General features: G+C 34.4%; 1 protein-coding gene across 1 annotated transcript in view; it reads right to left on the bottom strand.

Annotated features, from left to right (window-relative positions):
* LOC148950856 (uncharacterized) overlaps positions 1-16,968 on the bottom strand; it is a 198,549-nt gene that overhangs the window by 57,509 nt on the left and 124,072 nt on the right. Inside the window, exons 16-20 of the mRNA XM_089090933.1 lie at positions 14,481-14,689; positions 9,755-9,847; positions 6,879-7,137; positions 3,351-3,523; positions 2,170-2,482 (exon numbers count right to left, since the gene is read on the bottom strand). Of these exons, the coding sequence (XP_088947059.1) occupies positions 2,170-2,482; positions 3,351-3,523; positions 6,879-7,137; positions 9,755-9,847; positions 14,481-14,689 (1,047 nt within the window). The remainder of the gene's footprint in view (positions 1-2,169; positions 2,483-3,350; positions 3,524-6,878; positions 7,138-9,754; positions 9,848-14,480; positions 14,690-16,968) is intronic.

Genomic DNA, 16,968 nt, shown 5'->3' with positions numbered 1-16,968 from the left:
ACTAATATAGAAATTCGTTACGTAAGTTAATTCGTAAGTTACGTCAGAACAAAATTTGGAGAAAACCAATTAGCCAAAAAAAGGAAAATTAATATGCGAATTTCGTTTTACTTATTCATGTACAGTGAGCCAAAATAAAAGCTACATTAATTCAAAAACGTTCAGAAATTAACTAAAAAACAAGTTTTTTTAACTGAAATTAAGGAGCGACATTAAAACTTAAAACGAACAGAAATTATTCCATATATGAAAGGGGCTGTCCCCTCCTCAACGCCTCGATATTTATGCTAAAGTTTTACTCTGTCTCACAACTTAATTTTTCAAAACAATAAAAAACTTTAGCGTAAAGAGCGAGGCGTTGAGCAGGGGACAGTCCCTTTCATATACGTAATAATTTCTGTTCGTTTTAATTGTTAATGTCGCACCTTACTTTCAGTTAAAAAAAACTTGGTTTTTTTAGTTAATTTCCCTCTAAGACGATGTCTCGGTCACAAACATCATATTGGTGTATACTTTTATTTCTAAACATTTGATTGATTTGTAATGTTTTATTTTTAACGTTAGAAATTTCTTAACGCTTCACGGATTTTTAGGATTCCTCCTGAATTTATATTTTTCAGACATTCCACCTTTTTACCTCTCCAAATTGGGATTCATGTCCCTCCAAGATAAAGTCCCAGTCACAAGTCACAAGCATCACTGTGGTGTATGCTTTCATTTCTTTTGTTTCTTCTCGTTTGGTTGACAAGAAAATAAGATGCCAATCAGCCTTTCATTGCTTCAAGTATCTTCTTCTTTTGCATGCCCATCACGACAAAATTGCATTTACAACTAGTTCGACAAAATATTGGAGTCCGTCGAAGCTATTGATAGTTACTTATCGCATATTAAAGGGTCCAGCAACAACGAAGAATAAAAACCAGAGACAGGCCTAAAAATTTGACACTCCTTCCAACTGACGATTCCATATAAACGAATTTGAGCAAACCTCTTTAGTATAGCTTGTTTATGTTCTAAACAGCTGGTTTAAACATATACAAATCTTAAGAAGTAGGAATGGGTGCACACAACTGTCAACCCAGTTCCCTCTACGCTGGCAATTCTGCTGAAAAAGAGCGTTAAGTCAAGTAAGTCAAGCACACAAAGGACCGATTCTTGCACCGACAGCGGAATACAGTAGAATATGTTATTTGCATTCTATAGCAGTGTTGCCAACGCTTTGAAATAAACTGTACTAATTTGCCAACTAAAATTGTACCGCAAGAGGTCAATTTCTACCATCTGAACAGCAGGTTAAAAAATACTCCATAATAAGAGGACAATTTTCGACCAACTAATAATTGAACAGATATCCGAGTCAGAAAGGAGCAAGTAAAACCAAAATGAACCGGTAAATTTGATTGTACCAAAATCATTTCCTAATGCACCGCATTGTACTAGGACCTCCAAATTGTACCGAAAACGGTACAATTATACGACGTTGGTAACGCTGTTCTATACCATTATTTTCAATTTATCCGTGAATAATGGGATCTTTTGAAGCAATTTCTACCTTCACCACGACCCTCCCCCACCTGTGTGTAGGTATACTAGTAACCTACATATAGAATCATGTTAAAAGGACACTAAAAATTACACAGCCTTTATAAAATATCTTATCGAACAATGCTATACTTTTGACATTAACAAAACTTACCAAATTAAACTACATAACTCTTCATTTATTAGAGTTGGCTAGGAATACTGCAGACGAGTATTACGTTGAAAAAGAGGATCCCGAAAGGCTTTAACTGAACCCGTTTGTGCTTTATCTACTTTCAGCTCATTAACAGACAAATGAATGAAATAAGTGATTAGAAGGTGGTCACAGTAAAACGCCTTTCTGACACCAGGGCAACTTCCAGTTACAAGGAAATGAAGTCCTATGTTAAACAGCGAAAAACATTTTTTTTCTTATAACATATTTTGTAAATTTAAATTTAAACTGCCTATTGTCACGATAAATCTAAAAGATGTTGATTTAAAGACCCCAACATCAGCTGTAAATCCTCACAAGAGAATATACGGCGCAATTTGTTTAAGTGTCTCGTTTGACATTTAAACAGACTGTTCACTGCCAATGATTTAATTCTACTGATTGAATGAGTCATTTGCAGAAATTCTTCTTACCTTTATTGGCATCAGGAACTACAGAATTATATCTGACCAAGAATGGTTCTAAATTACATTTACTGGCTTCTCCGAGGCTTTCTTCTGAAACTGGAGTCAAATGGCCAACGTCGGTCACGCAAAATCGACCTCGAGAGTCAGTCTCAGGAGCTAAAAGATGTCTGATTCCATTTTTTTCTATCTCTGCTGGGGTAGGTGTCATTTTATCGAAAGATGTATCTGCTAGCGGCTGAAATTCACCGCTAGTGCCCAAGCGGGTATCAAAATCTTCCAAAAGATGCAACATGTCTGCCGGAATTTCGACCATATGTGGCTATAAACAACAATATGTCTGACTATGTTCAGATACCATTTTAAGGCTTTGTTTAATATAATTTCTTCGTACACCCTTGAGTCAGCATTTATACACAGTACTTGATACATAGCATAGTTTAATTTTGTGAATGGCTACATCTGTTACATTATAGAATGCTTTCAGAAAATGGTTTGTCAAACTTTAGCCTGAAGAGCTGGGGTTAAGGGGAGAGACGCCCACTCTCGAATAGAATTTTTTCTGCTAATTCCAAGTTTTAGAGTCGCTCTTTACTTATATTTGAATAAAACATGATTTTTTTATCTGCCGAAAAATATACGTTGATAAGCATTTGATAAGTTATCCTTTGATACACAGAAAAATAAAATATATATCTGAAACTATTTTTGAAAATGATTTAGAAAGACAGACTAATTAATATGATGGATCTTTGCTCACGAGTTAAACTAAAAAAAACATATTTACTTAAAAGAAAGTTGGAGAGACCTTCTCTAACCAAATAATATTAATGAAATTAAGATTCTTAAAAAGAGCCCGACGAGTTAAGAGGCAATCGGCACTCTTTTCTAAGAAATAAAGTCGGAGCAAGAGTAATGTTATGAAAACTTCATCATAAAAGGGAGAGAGAGAGAGAGAGAGAGAGAGAGAGAGAGAGAGAGAGAGAGAGAGAGAGAGAGAGAGAGAGAGAGAGAGAGAGAGAAACAGAGAGAGAAAGAGAGAGGGAGGGAGAGAGAGAGAAAGAGGATGAAGAAAGAATAAAAATCCCCCCCCAGAAAAAAATGGCTAGAATGTGCAAAATACAGCTAAAAAGAGGTGCCACACAATATGCTACACGAAAACATGTGCTGAAATGAATATATGTACTTACAGAAGACACATCCAAGTCTCCTAGTGCGTCTTCCGACAGGATAGAATCAGGAAATAAAGATACGTCGGAAATTATCTCCACTTCATGTACTGGGGTCCTGAATGGAACGGTTGACTCGCTATCACTGAGCCCATCCTCGACTTCATCTTCACCAAGGTCAATGAGTACTATGTCTTAAATTAAATGACATTAACGTATAACATATAAATTGTGTATTTAATCAAGTAGAATCAAACAAACAGTAAGTATGTAATTAAATAAACATGGCTAATGTATTGCTAAACATATAAGTAAATAAATATTGTAAATAAACATAAATTAAATGGAACAATTAAAAAACAAATGAGAGAAATTAAATAATTAAGCAAATAAAACTATATCCAATATCCAAATAGGTCAGGAACCTATTTGGATCGTTTTTGTGGCCAGCCATTGCTGTTTCTTGTTTTCCAACCATAGGTTTTGTTGTCCACTTCTGTTCATATTTACCTCAGAAAGTTTTTTTCCAAGCCTTTTGCCTTAGCAGTGTAGATTCATGCATCATCTTATATAATTTCTTAAGACGTCATAGATACCAGATAGTCTTTTCCAGTTTCCAACCACAGACCACTGTTCAAAAATTCGTTTATAATTCAATGGGATTTTCGATATTGTTTCTTCGATGTCTTTTGCTTTGTCTGTTGTGATTCTCACTTTCACTTGTTTTCTAATCACACTTATCTCTGCTTAATTTTAAATAAGCAACTTCTTAAACATTTTAGATGGACCTTTAAATTAGAAGTAGTACCTTTGTAAAATTAACGCTTTGTTTTCCTAGTGTTTCACTTACCGTTGGCATTATTTTTGCGTCTTTTGGAGCTGGATGTGGTATTATTAGCTTCTGCTTCAGGACTTGCCTATATAGTAAAATCCTTTGTCAATATTATTAGCTATTGCCTCACTACAATTGATACAGCATCAGGTTCTTCGTTACAATTGCTAAAAACTCCAGTGTCAATATTTATAGTTATTTCGTCACTAGAAGCTCCTTTAAAATGTTAAAAATCTTTATAAACGGTTCTTTTTTGTTATTGGAACTTTGACTTTTGCCTCAGCTTGTCTTTTGCCATTATGAAAAACATAACGCCGAATCTTTTGTTGTTTTTTTTAACAGAGGCTGATGCAGTATCAGATTCTACGCTAACATCCTTATAAACTCAAATGTTTCTATTTCATAGCTTGGAGCCTTCGTAAAATATTGAACGTCGACTTTTGCCTCGGCTTGTCTTTTATCATTATGAAACACATATTGCCGAACCTTTGTTTTTTTTTTTTTTTTGCTTTTTTTTACAAAGGCATGGTATGTATTGATGACCTTATTCATGTCAAAATCCCAAACCCATTCATCATCACTATCATTTTCAATTTTGATGCGTTTTGATCCACGCTGTCGCTCATCTTCTAGCCGCATTTTTATTTCTTCTTCATTTCAGATCTTTATTACTTCAGACAATTTGTCAATGCCTTTTTCTTTAGCTGCCCTTGTTGATCTAGTCTTACATGATGGTCCAGGTTGTATATTTGTTAATTGTTGAGGCGATCGGCTCTGCTTCAGATTGCAATAAGTCCAGCAAACTTAAAACCACTAGTATAGATGGCACCAAAACGGTTGAATTTAATTTGCTATGTGATTTTAGCCGAATAATCTCAGTGGAGGCTTCAATCTGCCTGATCATGGCAGCTAAAACTAGCACAAAAATCACTGAAAAAGTCTATATGGTTTTTCTCTCACAAAAAAAAACTACCTTCTGCAGCATATGAACCTGTGACCATTGATGCAGAATTCCAACACACTATCTACTGCGCCTCGTAGGCTTTAGCAGGATAAATTTAAACTAAGATAATGGCCTGTATTGGTCGAACGGCGCAAGAGCCATCTATATGAATCCAATTACAATTACAATCTTCTGAAGTAAATTTCACAACAAACCTTAATAAAAAGTCCTAATAGGTAGTAAAAAAATGTTACTAAGGTTTATATGGTTTTCATCTAGCAAAAGCAGGAACGATAGCAACAGGGCACAAATAAAAACTAAACTAAGATAATGGCCTGCATTGCCAAACGGCGCAAGAGCCATCTCAATCTAATTAACAGTTATAAATAAACCTAATAAGCCTTGATATCACTCATATAAATATGACGTCAAATTTCTTCCCAAAACTAAAGCTTTCAACAAATTTTCTCAGAATCTTGACCTATCTAGATGTCAATTTTCAAAGAAGAACATAGAGCCGTTTTTGAGAAAAAATACATATATACACCCAATTATTGCTCGTTTAAAAAGATCGTATATAATTTAAAACCATATACAGCCCTCTCCCATTTAAAAAAGCTTCAATAAAAGAATATGACACGACAGAAAAATTGTATAAGTGTTGTAATCTTTTAAAATAAGGAGCTACTCAAAATCATCAGTACGGAATTAGGTTATCCTTGCCACTAATGTACCTTACCACTAGGCCTAATATACCCCTCCGTAAATTGTGATATTATAAAATAAGTTTAAGTAAGATAATTCATAGACTACTTATAAATTAGTAAACATTTTATTCAGTCAAATATTAACTATTAATAAAAATAAATAAATTTATTTGTATAGATAGTAATAAATATTGCTATTACAACAACTCATTGCAGAACCAAGGCACCTGGGTCAAACCTTGCTACGCACGCTCCTCCTGCATCTAAGTCTATTCAATGCCTCCTTCTATACATCCTCCAAAGAAGTTCTTACTTCCCTTAAATATTTCCTTAAAAAATCCTCCCAAACCCATTAGGAGACGACCCGCTTTTTGTTTGACCCTTGACGGTTAACCGACAAAGACAATCTTTTCATAATATTATTCATAAGTATTATTATTCATAGTAATATTACTAATCTTTTCATAAGTTAGTATAATGTTGTCAGTATTGGTATAAATTTCCGGTAAATATTTTGCTGTTCATATTATTGACTTAAGAATAAAATGAACATCCACTCGATGCCTTTTTTCATGCTCTTTCTAAATATAATAATCACTTTTGCCGCAAATGAATTTTATCCACACCCCTCTATATATAATTTATATTTTTATTATATTTTAATAAAGTTTATAATTATTATATTTTATTTAGACAAACTACAAATTTAATCCCTGGAGAATGAATCGTCTACCCTACAGCAGTTTTAGGGCAGTGCTATATTTTGTCAGTGTCGCCTCATTGAACAGTGAACATAAATAGCTATTATTCATTTGGTGGATGTGAAACCACTTTTAGTCCGTAAAGATTGAATTCTTCAAAGGACTATACCTTTTGAAGCTGTTGGGTGTCATATGTTTTTGGCTTATCTCTAACCCACATTATTTTTTTTAAGGTTGGCGCCCCATACTACTAAAACTGGTACACTGATGAAATTTGATTATATGAAACACATTATATGAAATGTTGAAACATTATATGTTTTAAAAAACATTGTTTTCAAAAACATTAAATGAAATATTTCTTACCTCTATTAGCAACAGGAACTTCAGAATTAGAAATAGGAGGAATCAGGAAGGATTCTGAATTACATTTGTCATCTTCACTCATGGTCACCTCTGAAACAGGAGTCAAATGACCAAGGTCGGCAACTTGAACATTATCTCTTATGGACGCGTCTTTTGAACTATCATACTCAGGAACTACACCTTGACTGCCTTCATTTTCCCCATCTCTGCTGAAGAAGCTGCCATGTCCTCGGAAGTGGCATCTAAAGCTCGAAGACGACTGGCGGTGATGAAATGTGTCTCAGGATTTTTCAGAGGGCGGATCAGCTCGGCCTTATTTTCTGACGTGGGCGTCTGCAATAACATTTGAGAATATTTAGTTGTTAGTGAGTAGTTTTTAATTTTTGTTTAGAGCTTACTTCTGCTTTAAAGGCTTTATTTTTTTTCTCGTGAATCTTTTTTTTTTTGTTTTATGACTGCCATTTTTAAGACTGAAGTAAATTCAGAGGGATTTTCGAGAGTACAATGACATCTCTTTTCCACAGGATATTGGAGATAAAACAACAAATGTGGAACAACTACCTATATTTGTGGCTCACTTATTTTGGCAACGAACTGTAAGCAAAGAGCAACTAGTATTAATAATAACTTCAAAAAATGGTGTTTTTATTACAGTATGTACATAGGGAATTTTATGCTGCATAAAAGAACTAAATTAATCCTGATTAGAATTCGCTTTTTAATTAGTTTAAAAAACTGTTGCTTTAATCAGCTTCAAATGGCGGTTATTTTTCTTTATAAAAATTTTTAAAGTGTCTTTTTTAATTTTTATTTTTCATTGGCCGTGGATCACTTTTTACTAGGATGCAGCCGCGAACAGGAACGAATAATGTCAAAATTCTAAAAGAGAACGAGATGATTTATGTGGCAAAAAATGCATTCGTTTTATAATTTTTTTCATGAGGAATAAAATAGGACCAAACTAATACTACGGAATTCTGATTCCCTTGGGGCAGTCGAGCGAGAGAGAGAGAGAGAGAGAGAGAGAGAGAGAGAGAGAGAGAGAGAGAGAGAGAGAGAGAGAGAGAGAGAGAGGAGAGAGGAGAGAGGAGAGAGAGGAGAGAGAGACAGAGGAGAGAGAGAGAGAGAGAGAGAGAGAGAGACAGTGAGAGAGTGAGAGAGAAAGAGAGAGAGAGATTCATTAAGTGAATGGTAAATGAAACTTTTTGAAAATGGTGTCTGCAAGTCAAAAAGAAGACTAAACTTTCTTTGTGCAAAATCAATGTATTAACTACTAGGAACACAGAAATAAAAATTCGTTTTATATACCATAGAATATATCTATAAACTACAATAGCTGGAGCTAACATGAGCGTGACATGACACAAATAAAGGAGACACAGAAAAAAGGATCAAAAACAAAAAAAAGATAAATGATAACACGAAAAATTAAAGCAGTAAGTACTACTCCATGGTCAATAAATTAACTACTACTACTACTACTAACAACTCATCGCAGCACCAAGCCGCCTGAGGCCAACACAGCTACGCACGCTCCTCCTCCACCCCAATCTATTCAAAGCCTCCCTTTTTACACCCGCCCACGAAGTTCCCATTTCCTTTAAATCTTTCTTTATGACGTCCTCCCACCCCAGACAGGGACGACCTGCTTTCCGTTTAGCCCTAGATGGTTGGCCGAAAAGAACAATCTTCGGCAATCTGTCATCCTTCATCCGCACAACATGCCCTAACCAACTCAACCTTTCTTTCATTATAGACCTAGAAAGCGGTATTGAACCACATTTTTCGTATAGCCTATTGTTTGAAATACGGTCAGTCATCCGGGTACCCAGAACAAATCGTTATGCAATTTCATCTGGAAAACATCTAGCAAATCTTCAGTCCGCTTTTCGGAGCGTCCATGCTTCAGAGCCATATTTGACCACTGTCAACACTGTAGCTTCTACAGATTCTAATCTTGGTTTGCAGACTTATCTTCCTATTCTATCCAGACTGATTTTTAACTGTGCAAAACACCCTGAGCCTTGGCTATTCTATTTTTAACATCTTCACTGCTCCCACCATCTTTACGAATAATACTACCAAGGTAAGTGAAACTGCCGCACCTGATCAGATCTTTTCAGTACCCAACGTCACCTTTTCATGCTTCACTTATTCCTAGCCTTAGTGACTTAGTCTTCATAACATGAATTTTCAAACCAATGACTAGCACCCTGAACTCGCCAGAAACCTCTAAAACGTGCGAGTTCCATTTTACTCACACTTTCATCTAGGATGCTTAAATCATCAGCATAATCCAAGTCAGGAGACTTTTTCCTCCCCATTTGATTCCGTGGTCTCCCATTGCCTTTCCTGTGCTCCTTAAAACAAAGTCCATCAACAATCAATCCATATATAGGGATAGAACACAACCCTGCTTAACTCCTGATTTAATACAAGACCAGCTGTTAACCTCGTTTCCTACCTTAACCGCAGCAGTGTTATTCTCGTACATAGCACTAATCAGCTTTAATGTATTTGTCTGGTATACCATACAAGGATAAAACTATTACTAAAGCTCCTCTATCAACAGAATCGAACGCTTGCTCATAATCTATAAAACTGAGGACCAAAGGTGTTTGAAAACTTAGGCACTTCTCAATTATTAACCTGAAAAGATTGTCTTTGTCGGTTAACCGTCAAGGGTCAAACAAAAAGCGGGTCGTCTCCTAATGGGTTTGGAGAAAGGAACGTGGGTCTAATTTAGTCCCTTGTAGCGAACTGGAAAAATTATCTAAAAATCCAGATGGCCTATGATCAGGGAGTTGGACACACTGAGATCTTTTAAAAAGAAAACTAGCAAGCAAACGTACAACAAATGGACGGGCACTGATTACCTGAGCTTCTTCTACTGCTACATTATGGTCAAGACTGTCAAAAGCCTTAACTATGTCAGCAAATAATGCATCAACATAGGCCCGATTTTTCTTCTAAATGTTTAAGGATGGTATACAACAATGAAACCAAATAACGAATAGTGCTATGCCCGGGTCTAAATCCCAATTGTTGGGAATCCATGTTATCTTTTATGTCTTCAAATAAACAATCAAAAATAAAAATTCCAAACACTTTCGAAAGAGCCGGTGTTTTTTAACTCGGCCTCATTTCAGTAATATCCCTAGGAGCCTTTGCATTTGGGGATTGGGGTAACTTATGCCTGTTTAAAATACTAGGGAAAACACCATTAATAAAACAATGGTTAAAAATTGCCGTTGAAGGAGTAGATAAAAGATTAGCACAATTAATAATCAATTTAATCGATATCTCACTTGGGTAACTTGATTTACGAGAATCAATTGCCTTCAAATTTTTAGAAACTAATCAATTTTAGAAAATAATTAGAACTAATCTCTAGGATAGGGATGTTTGAAACTGAGTCATTAGGTGGTAAAACTGTTAGTCGCGGATGAGTTTTACAAATTAATGAAAAACATTGTCACTTCAACTTGGTCATTTTTTCAACGATAATGTTCTGAACTGTATGATGACACTTCCTTGGGTTGGATTTATATATTTTGCTTATTATTTTAGAATCATACAGCTTTTGTGAACATCTTATTTTTATACAAAATCGTATTTCATAATCTTTTGAAATTTTTTCCAGGTCCTGTTAAATGCAATTTATTTCTCAATTTTATCAGATCCCGAATATTTTGAGTATTCCACGGTTTTTCATTAGATTTCACTTTTTTTTGTGCGAAAAATTCGCTGTATTTTTCAAACGGTTCCTTACAGAATAAATTTACCAACTTTTTTTACCATCAGATAATGAGAGGACATTACGCCAGTCGCGATCTGTGAGTCATTTCTTGTAGAGATTTACCAGCTCAGGTGTGTAGGTGTGTACAACACACTATTTTTTTTGTCCATTTGGGATAAAATGATTAGGTACCCAAACAACACACAGGTGGTCACTCATACCTAATGGGGTAATGTAACTGGGGTATTGCAATATTCAGGACAGTTACTAAAAATTGAAGCTAATAAAAATTGAATGTAACTGGGGTATTGCAATATTCAGGACAGTTACTAAAAATTGAAGCTAACATACGGTTACCTCTTGTTGGCACATTGACAACCTGCTAAAGTGACAGTGAATTACTTAGCCATTTGGGATCTAAGTCATTAAAGTTGCCATATATTATAATAACAGTGTTAGGATACAAGGATCGCACAATCAGTTCAATTCTGTAAATAATTCATAAGGCCTGTGCGATAAGGGCCACCAGGCTGTTTGTAAGTAACACATATCGCCAGTGATGCCACTTCCTTAGGTAGCCTCTTAGGCCTGCACCACAGCCCTAAAATTTCAAATCCGTGTTTATTTGGTATATTGCTGAAATTGAGAACTATAATTTTTTTTATAGGTGATCGACAAATAATACCAACACCACCACCGTGTGTTACTGTAATATCATCGGTTGTCATTTATGGTTTTAAATAGGCGTCATACTTTGACCTCTTCCATTTTGTTCATAAGTGACCGGACTTTTGACACTAGTATTTTCGGAAATAAATAGGGATTTCATTACTCGCTATCTCGGAAATGAGGCAAGAATACTCGTACCATTTCAATAATCATCTCTTAGATTTGATAAATTTCTTTTAAATTCACAGTTATGAGCCTAAGAAAAGTTGCTTTATTTTCTAAAAAAGAAGGAAACATCCCCTAAAAGTTACATAATCTTAATGCAAATCACACCATTAGATTCTACGTATCAGAGAGCCATATTATAGGGGTTTCAAGCTCCTATATGCAAAAATGTGGAATTTCGTATTTATTGCCGGAAGAAAGATCATGGATGCGTGGTCATTTGTTTTGTTGTTGTTTTTTTTTTTTTTTGTAGGGGTGATTTTATCGACCCAGAAGTCCTAAAATATTGGGAGAGAGCTCATTCGAACGAAAATTAAAGCTCTAGTGCCATATTTAAGTGACCAAAAAAATTAGAGGGCAACTAGGCCCCCTCCCGCGCTCATTTTTTCTCAAAATCGTTCAACATAGTTGAAAGGCCAAATAACTATGTCTTTAGAGATATCATGACTCCCACAGCCCCTAGGGTAAGGTCTAAGCTACAAAATTTGCCCATTGTTTACGTGTAGTATTTGTTATTGGGAAGTATGCGTACAGTTTTTTTTATCTTGGGGGGGGCAAATTTCTTGCTGGTGGGATTTTCAACGGGGATGATTATCCATGGGGAGGGAACTCTTCAGGGAGTTATTGTTTCAGGGGAAATTTTACAGTCGGTGAATTTGCCAGAATTTCTATACGAAATTCGTCTTATGTCTTGCTTTCTCTTTGCCGACTCAATTTGCCGCGTGGAGATTTTAAGGGCAATTGTCCAGGGTAAATTTTCACCAGGATTGAATGGCTAGTGGATACACTCGTGGGGAGCAGGAATTTTTCCTTCGAGATGCAGCCAGATTTCCTGGCAATGTTTAAATAAACATCAGAAAATATTTATAAAAAACTAGTTTTTTCAACTGAAAATAAGGAGCAACACTAAGACTTAAAACTAACAGAAATTATTGCGAATATGAGGGGGGTTACTCTTCCTCAAACTCTCGCCCTTTACGCCAAAGTCTGAGTTCTGTCTCAATTCCTTAAGAACGACTCCTAAAACACAATGTTCGTTTAATGAGAACAATAAGAGGCTTTTTCTAAAAGTACTAAAAAACTATTAGTGAAAAGAGCGAGGTGTTTAGGAAGAGTAATCCCTCTCATATGCGTAATAATTCCTGTTCGTTTCAAGTTTTAATGTTGCTTCTTACTTTCAGTTGAAAAAACTTTTTTTTATTTAATCCCTTAAAAATATAATTTCTTAAAAATATTAATGAAATAGTGACAAGTAAGTTCTTCATATTAGACAAATCCGAAACGGAAAACAGCAAAAATTTATTTCTATTTTTTTGAAATTATTTAAAAAAAACTATTTCTATTGTTCTTTTATTCTAGACTTAGGTTTATTTCCACTCCTTTCCTGAGTGCCTCTCGTCCATGAACTATTTTAACTGATTGTTCATTGATTTCAAACCTCTTTTTTTTAATATATTTAAACCCAATTACTGTTCCTATGTAATTAGTTTAAAAAACGTTTACCATAAAACAAGTTTTTCAAAGAAAGGTAAAGAGCTCCATTAAACCAAAAATGGGCAGAAATAAAGTCAAATAATTTTTCAAGCGTAAAACTATCACAAAATTACCATTAATAAATAAATAAAACCCAAAAAGAACAGAAATTACAATAAATAACCAAGTCAAACTTAAAACGAGTAAAAATTAACATGAGTAGTGCTGACAACCCCCTTGTCTTCTGAAGACCTGAATATAATTGGCACTTTACTGAAAACAAAATGACATTTTAAATGTTTTCACTTTTTTGACTTAAAAAAATGAGAAATCCTTGAAATTTTAAGGAATAAACATCAGTATATGTATATTAAACTGACAATCTATGGTCATTTTTTTCAGTAAAGTGCAAATTACGTTCTGGTTTTGAGAAGGCATGTTCAAAGTTTAAACATGCATACCTTTCTCAATAATATATACTATACATAAACAATGAACAAATTACCCAACTTACAGGCCTTAACCTGAGTAGTGCGGGGAGGTCGACATCCCCAAAGACATAATTACTGAATCTTTCAACAACTGCTGAACAAAATTGTTCTCTTAAAATTTGATAAGATGTGTTTTAGAGAATGATAGGCTTGTAGGGGAGGAGCTGGTTGCCCTTCATTCACTTTTGACTCATAAAAGGGGCACTAGATTTTCAGACTTCCAATCAAATGAACCTATCCGATTAGAATTTATCCGACCATCCATTCCATAAAAATCTTATATGCCCAGGTCATAACTTACAACCCTTGCTCCTGGGCTATGGAGGGTTGTGTCCACCCTGAAGGTGTTGTTATATGCTCTTTGGAGTAATGTGAACAAAATCGCTATCTCACAATTTCTATCAGATGCGTTTGGGGAAAAGAAGGTGTCAGGGAGGGTGGGGGGGCGCTAGTTGCCCTACATCCCTTTTGACTCTTTAAAATAAAACCAGAACATTGAAATTCCTATCAAAAAGAATCCTCTACAGTTCACACAACCACCCCTTCCATAAAAAGCATAAATAATAATACATTGTGCCCACATCACTCTTTACTTAGGCAACACTATTACGCTGTCTATGATTTTCCTTTTCTGTAAAAATAAAAATAAAATATAAAATTCAACGATTAAATAGACTAGAAGGAATCTAATTTGAAACTTACAAAAAGAATTATAAATGATAGAAAATAATAAAATGTAAATAGTTAGAACCGATTAAATGTAAACGTTAAAATATAAAAGTAGCCTACAATATTGGAAAAAAAACGTTTTAAACATTTAAGTTTAAAAGTACTGATCATAAACTATATATTATAGAGACTTGGAACTTTATTTTTTGGAATTCTTTTTTCCATTGTTGATATTTGATGTTTGAAGATATTGGTCGGAAATCGTTACGTGTCAGCGCAGCAACATACATACGGGCATTGATGGCCGAATGAAATGTCATACTCGGAGAAACTTACCTTAGCCTTAGAGACTAGTTCTTCGTCAATTAGAGTCCCATCCCGTGACACTTCTCTCATCACTGGTGCATTTGCATTTCTTACATTTTCATTTACCTGTGCTGCTCTTGGAATACTCTCAGATGGAGTAACAACTTCACCCCGTAGTTCTTGCTCATTTTGCATATCAGTAGCAGGTGTCCGGTTTTCAATTTCAGGAGTTGTACCACCTAAAAATTCAATGTAAATTCTAAAATTTGTATTAGACTTCTACCATGAATTCTATCATCCATGGTAAATTCTGATATTGCTAGAAAATTATAAAACATAAAGATTTTTTTCTTTTAAATCTTAGCATTTACAGAACTTACGCTGGTAAATTCTAGCCACGTTTAGAATTGTCAAATATAAAAGCTCTTTAATGTAAAGATAGCTTCAGATGTATCATCAAATTGTAAAGCCAACGAAAAAAAAATAAGAAGAGGAACTAAATAAGGCAAACAGTAATAAAAAAACTAAAAGTAAAATTGAAAGCCAGAACCACAAATTTACAGAAAAATACTGATATCAGGTGGATATGAATAGGTATATCAAATATAAAGAATATTAGATTGCTAAATTAAAAAAAGGAATGATAGAAAAAAAATGTCCTTTTATTTGATGATTTCAAAAGGGATTACCTAAGAATTCAGAAAAAATTGGGGTTTCAACAGGGAAACCCTAAATTTTTTGGGGTGCATTATTGATTGGAGGAACGTTGAGCAGGAAGGAACATTGGAGGAAAGTGTGATTGCTTAACATTCACTTGGATTATAATTAGTACTGATTCTTGTTTCACGAGTGTTAACTTATACTTTTTTTCTTCTAGAAACAGATACATGACTCTTAGTAGTAGTAGTAGTAGTAGATACAGTTTTCCCGAAAAATAAAGTCATAATGAGTTATAGAAAAGAAAATATAGGAGTAACACGACAGTTTATCCACTGTTCATTAATTTCAAAAAATTTATCAGCGTTTTTAGGCTTACTGAACGGAACAGATAAACTGGTCTAGCATTCATTCAGTGAACACCTAGCTTGAAAGCGGATATTTTATAGTCTCTAAGCAATAAAGAACTGGTTTCTTCAACTAAACGGATTAAAATACAGGTGAAATTTGTTGCACTATTGACTTTTCTTGAGTAAACATACTGTGATCGAATTGATCTGTGTTCACCTTTGGTACCAAACTAATTGGTATTGAAATAGACTGATATTAGTGGATTATATAGAATATTTTGGATATATATTATGGAATCTTTGGAGAATTATTTCAACTAAAATTTTCATTAAGGTTCTTAACTTAAATAAAGATAAGTTGCTTTTACTCTTGTCCTCTCCTTAATAGGAAATGTCTGCATTTAAAGAGTTTGATATCGCGTTAGCTAAGTTCAAAAATTATCCTCATTGGCCAGTAAATATAATTTACTGGCCAGTAAATATAATGAGGATAAAAATTATCCTCATTGGCCAGAATATAATCCAAACGTTAGCCGAACTTCAACAAAACATACTGCAGGTGTAAAGACTGCATTTCAAGAATTGAAAAATTCACCCAATATGTATAAATCCCTTTCCAAGGCATATAATGTATTAACAATTAAGAAATCTAATACAGGAGAATGTGCTTCGTTGATGGATTAAGTCATTTCTACGGAACTTGGCCTGGAAAAAACCAAGCGAGAGTTATGAAAGGTTTTCGGATGCTGATTCTTTCCCCCACTTATCCCACGACATTATTTGTCAAATATATGACGCGATTACTCTTGATTATCAACCAAAACTTAAAAAAATCTAATAGTCGCTGAAAACTCTTCGCCACCAAGTTTTAAATCAAGAAGAGAAAGTCTTGAAAATTGAGATGAAACTAGATGTATATGAACTAGCAGTGCTGCTTGATTCGCTTATTTCGCATGGTGTTAAGCAGCAGTCGGGATCTGATCTCCAATATGCAGTTCTACAATTTTTCGTAACTTAAATGAACATGACGGAAATAAATGTTGCCCAATTTTGAACTATTCACAGGTTCAAAATATCTTTTGCTTTAACCGATGCCTCCCTAAACGACAAAGTCCCTAATGTTTTAGTTAAATTTGTGAATAGTGATATAGCGGAAGAAAGTCTTCAAAGGAAAAGCCAGGTTAGCTTCAAGTGGAATTTTCCTATCGGAAGCATTGACAAAGAGGCGACGTGAGATCCTATATGCCGCAAAGGACAAATTTGGACATAGAAATGTTTGGACTGATAGTGAGCAAATTTTGGCAAGGCCTAACGGTGAAAGTTTCACTAGAAAAATTCATACTCTAGCTGAATGTGTTTAAAAATAAGTTGTTTTTTTGTGTGTGTTTTTTTTTAGATATGTTTAGTATCTTGCATTATTGCATTATTGGTATGATTGTTGTGATTTTATTTATTTATTTTTTGTTTTTATTTATAGCCTCTTAGTTATTTTTTTTAATTTATTTTAATTT

The sequence above is a fragment of the Artemia sp. Qi Xiang Cuo genome, chromosome 6 (assembly GCF_049724085.1).
Source record: "Artemia sp. Qi Xiang Cuo chromosome 6, ASM4972408v1, whole genome shotgun sequence".
NCBI lineage: Eukaryota > Metazoa > Arthropoda > Branchiopoda > Anostraca > Artemiidae > Artemia > Artemia sp. Qi Xiang Cuo.
Note: the sequence above shows the minus strand (reverse complement) of the source record. Positions and strands in the feature narration are given on the sequence as shown.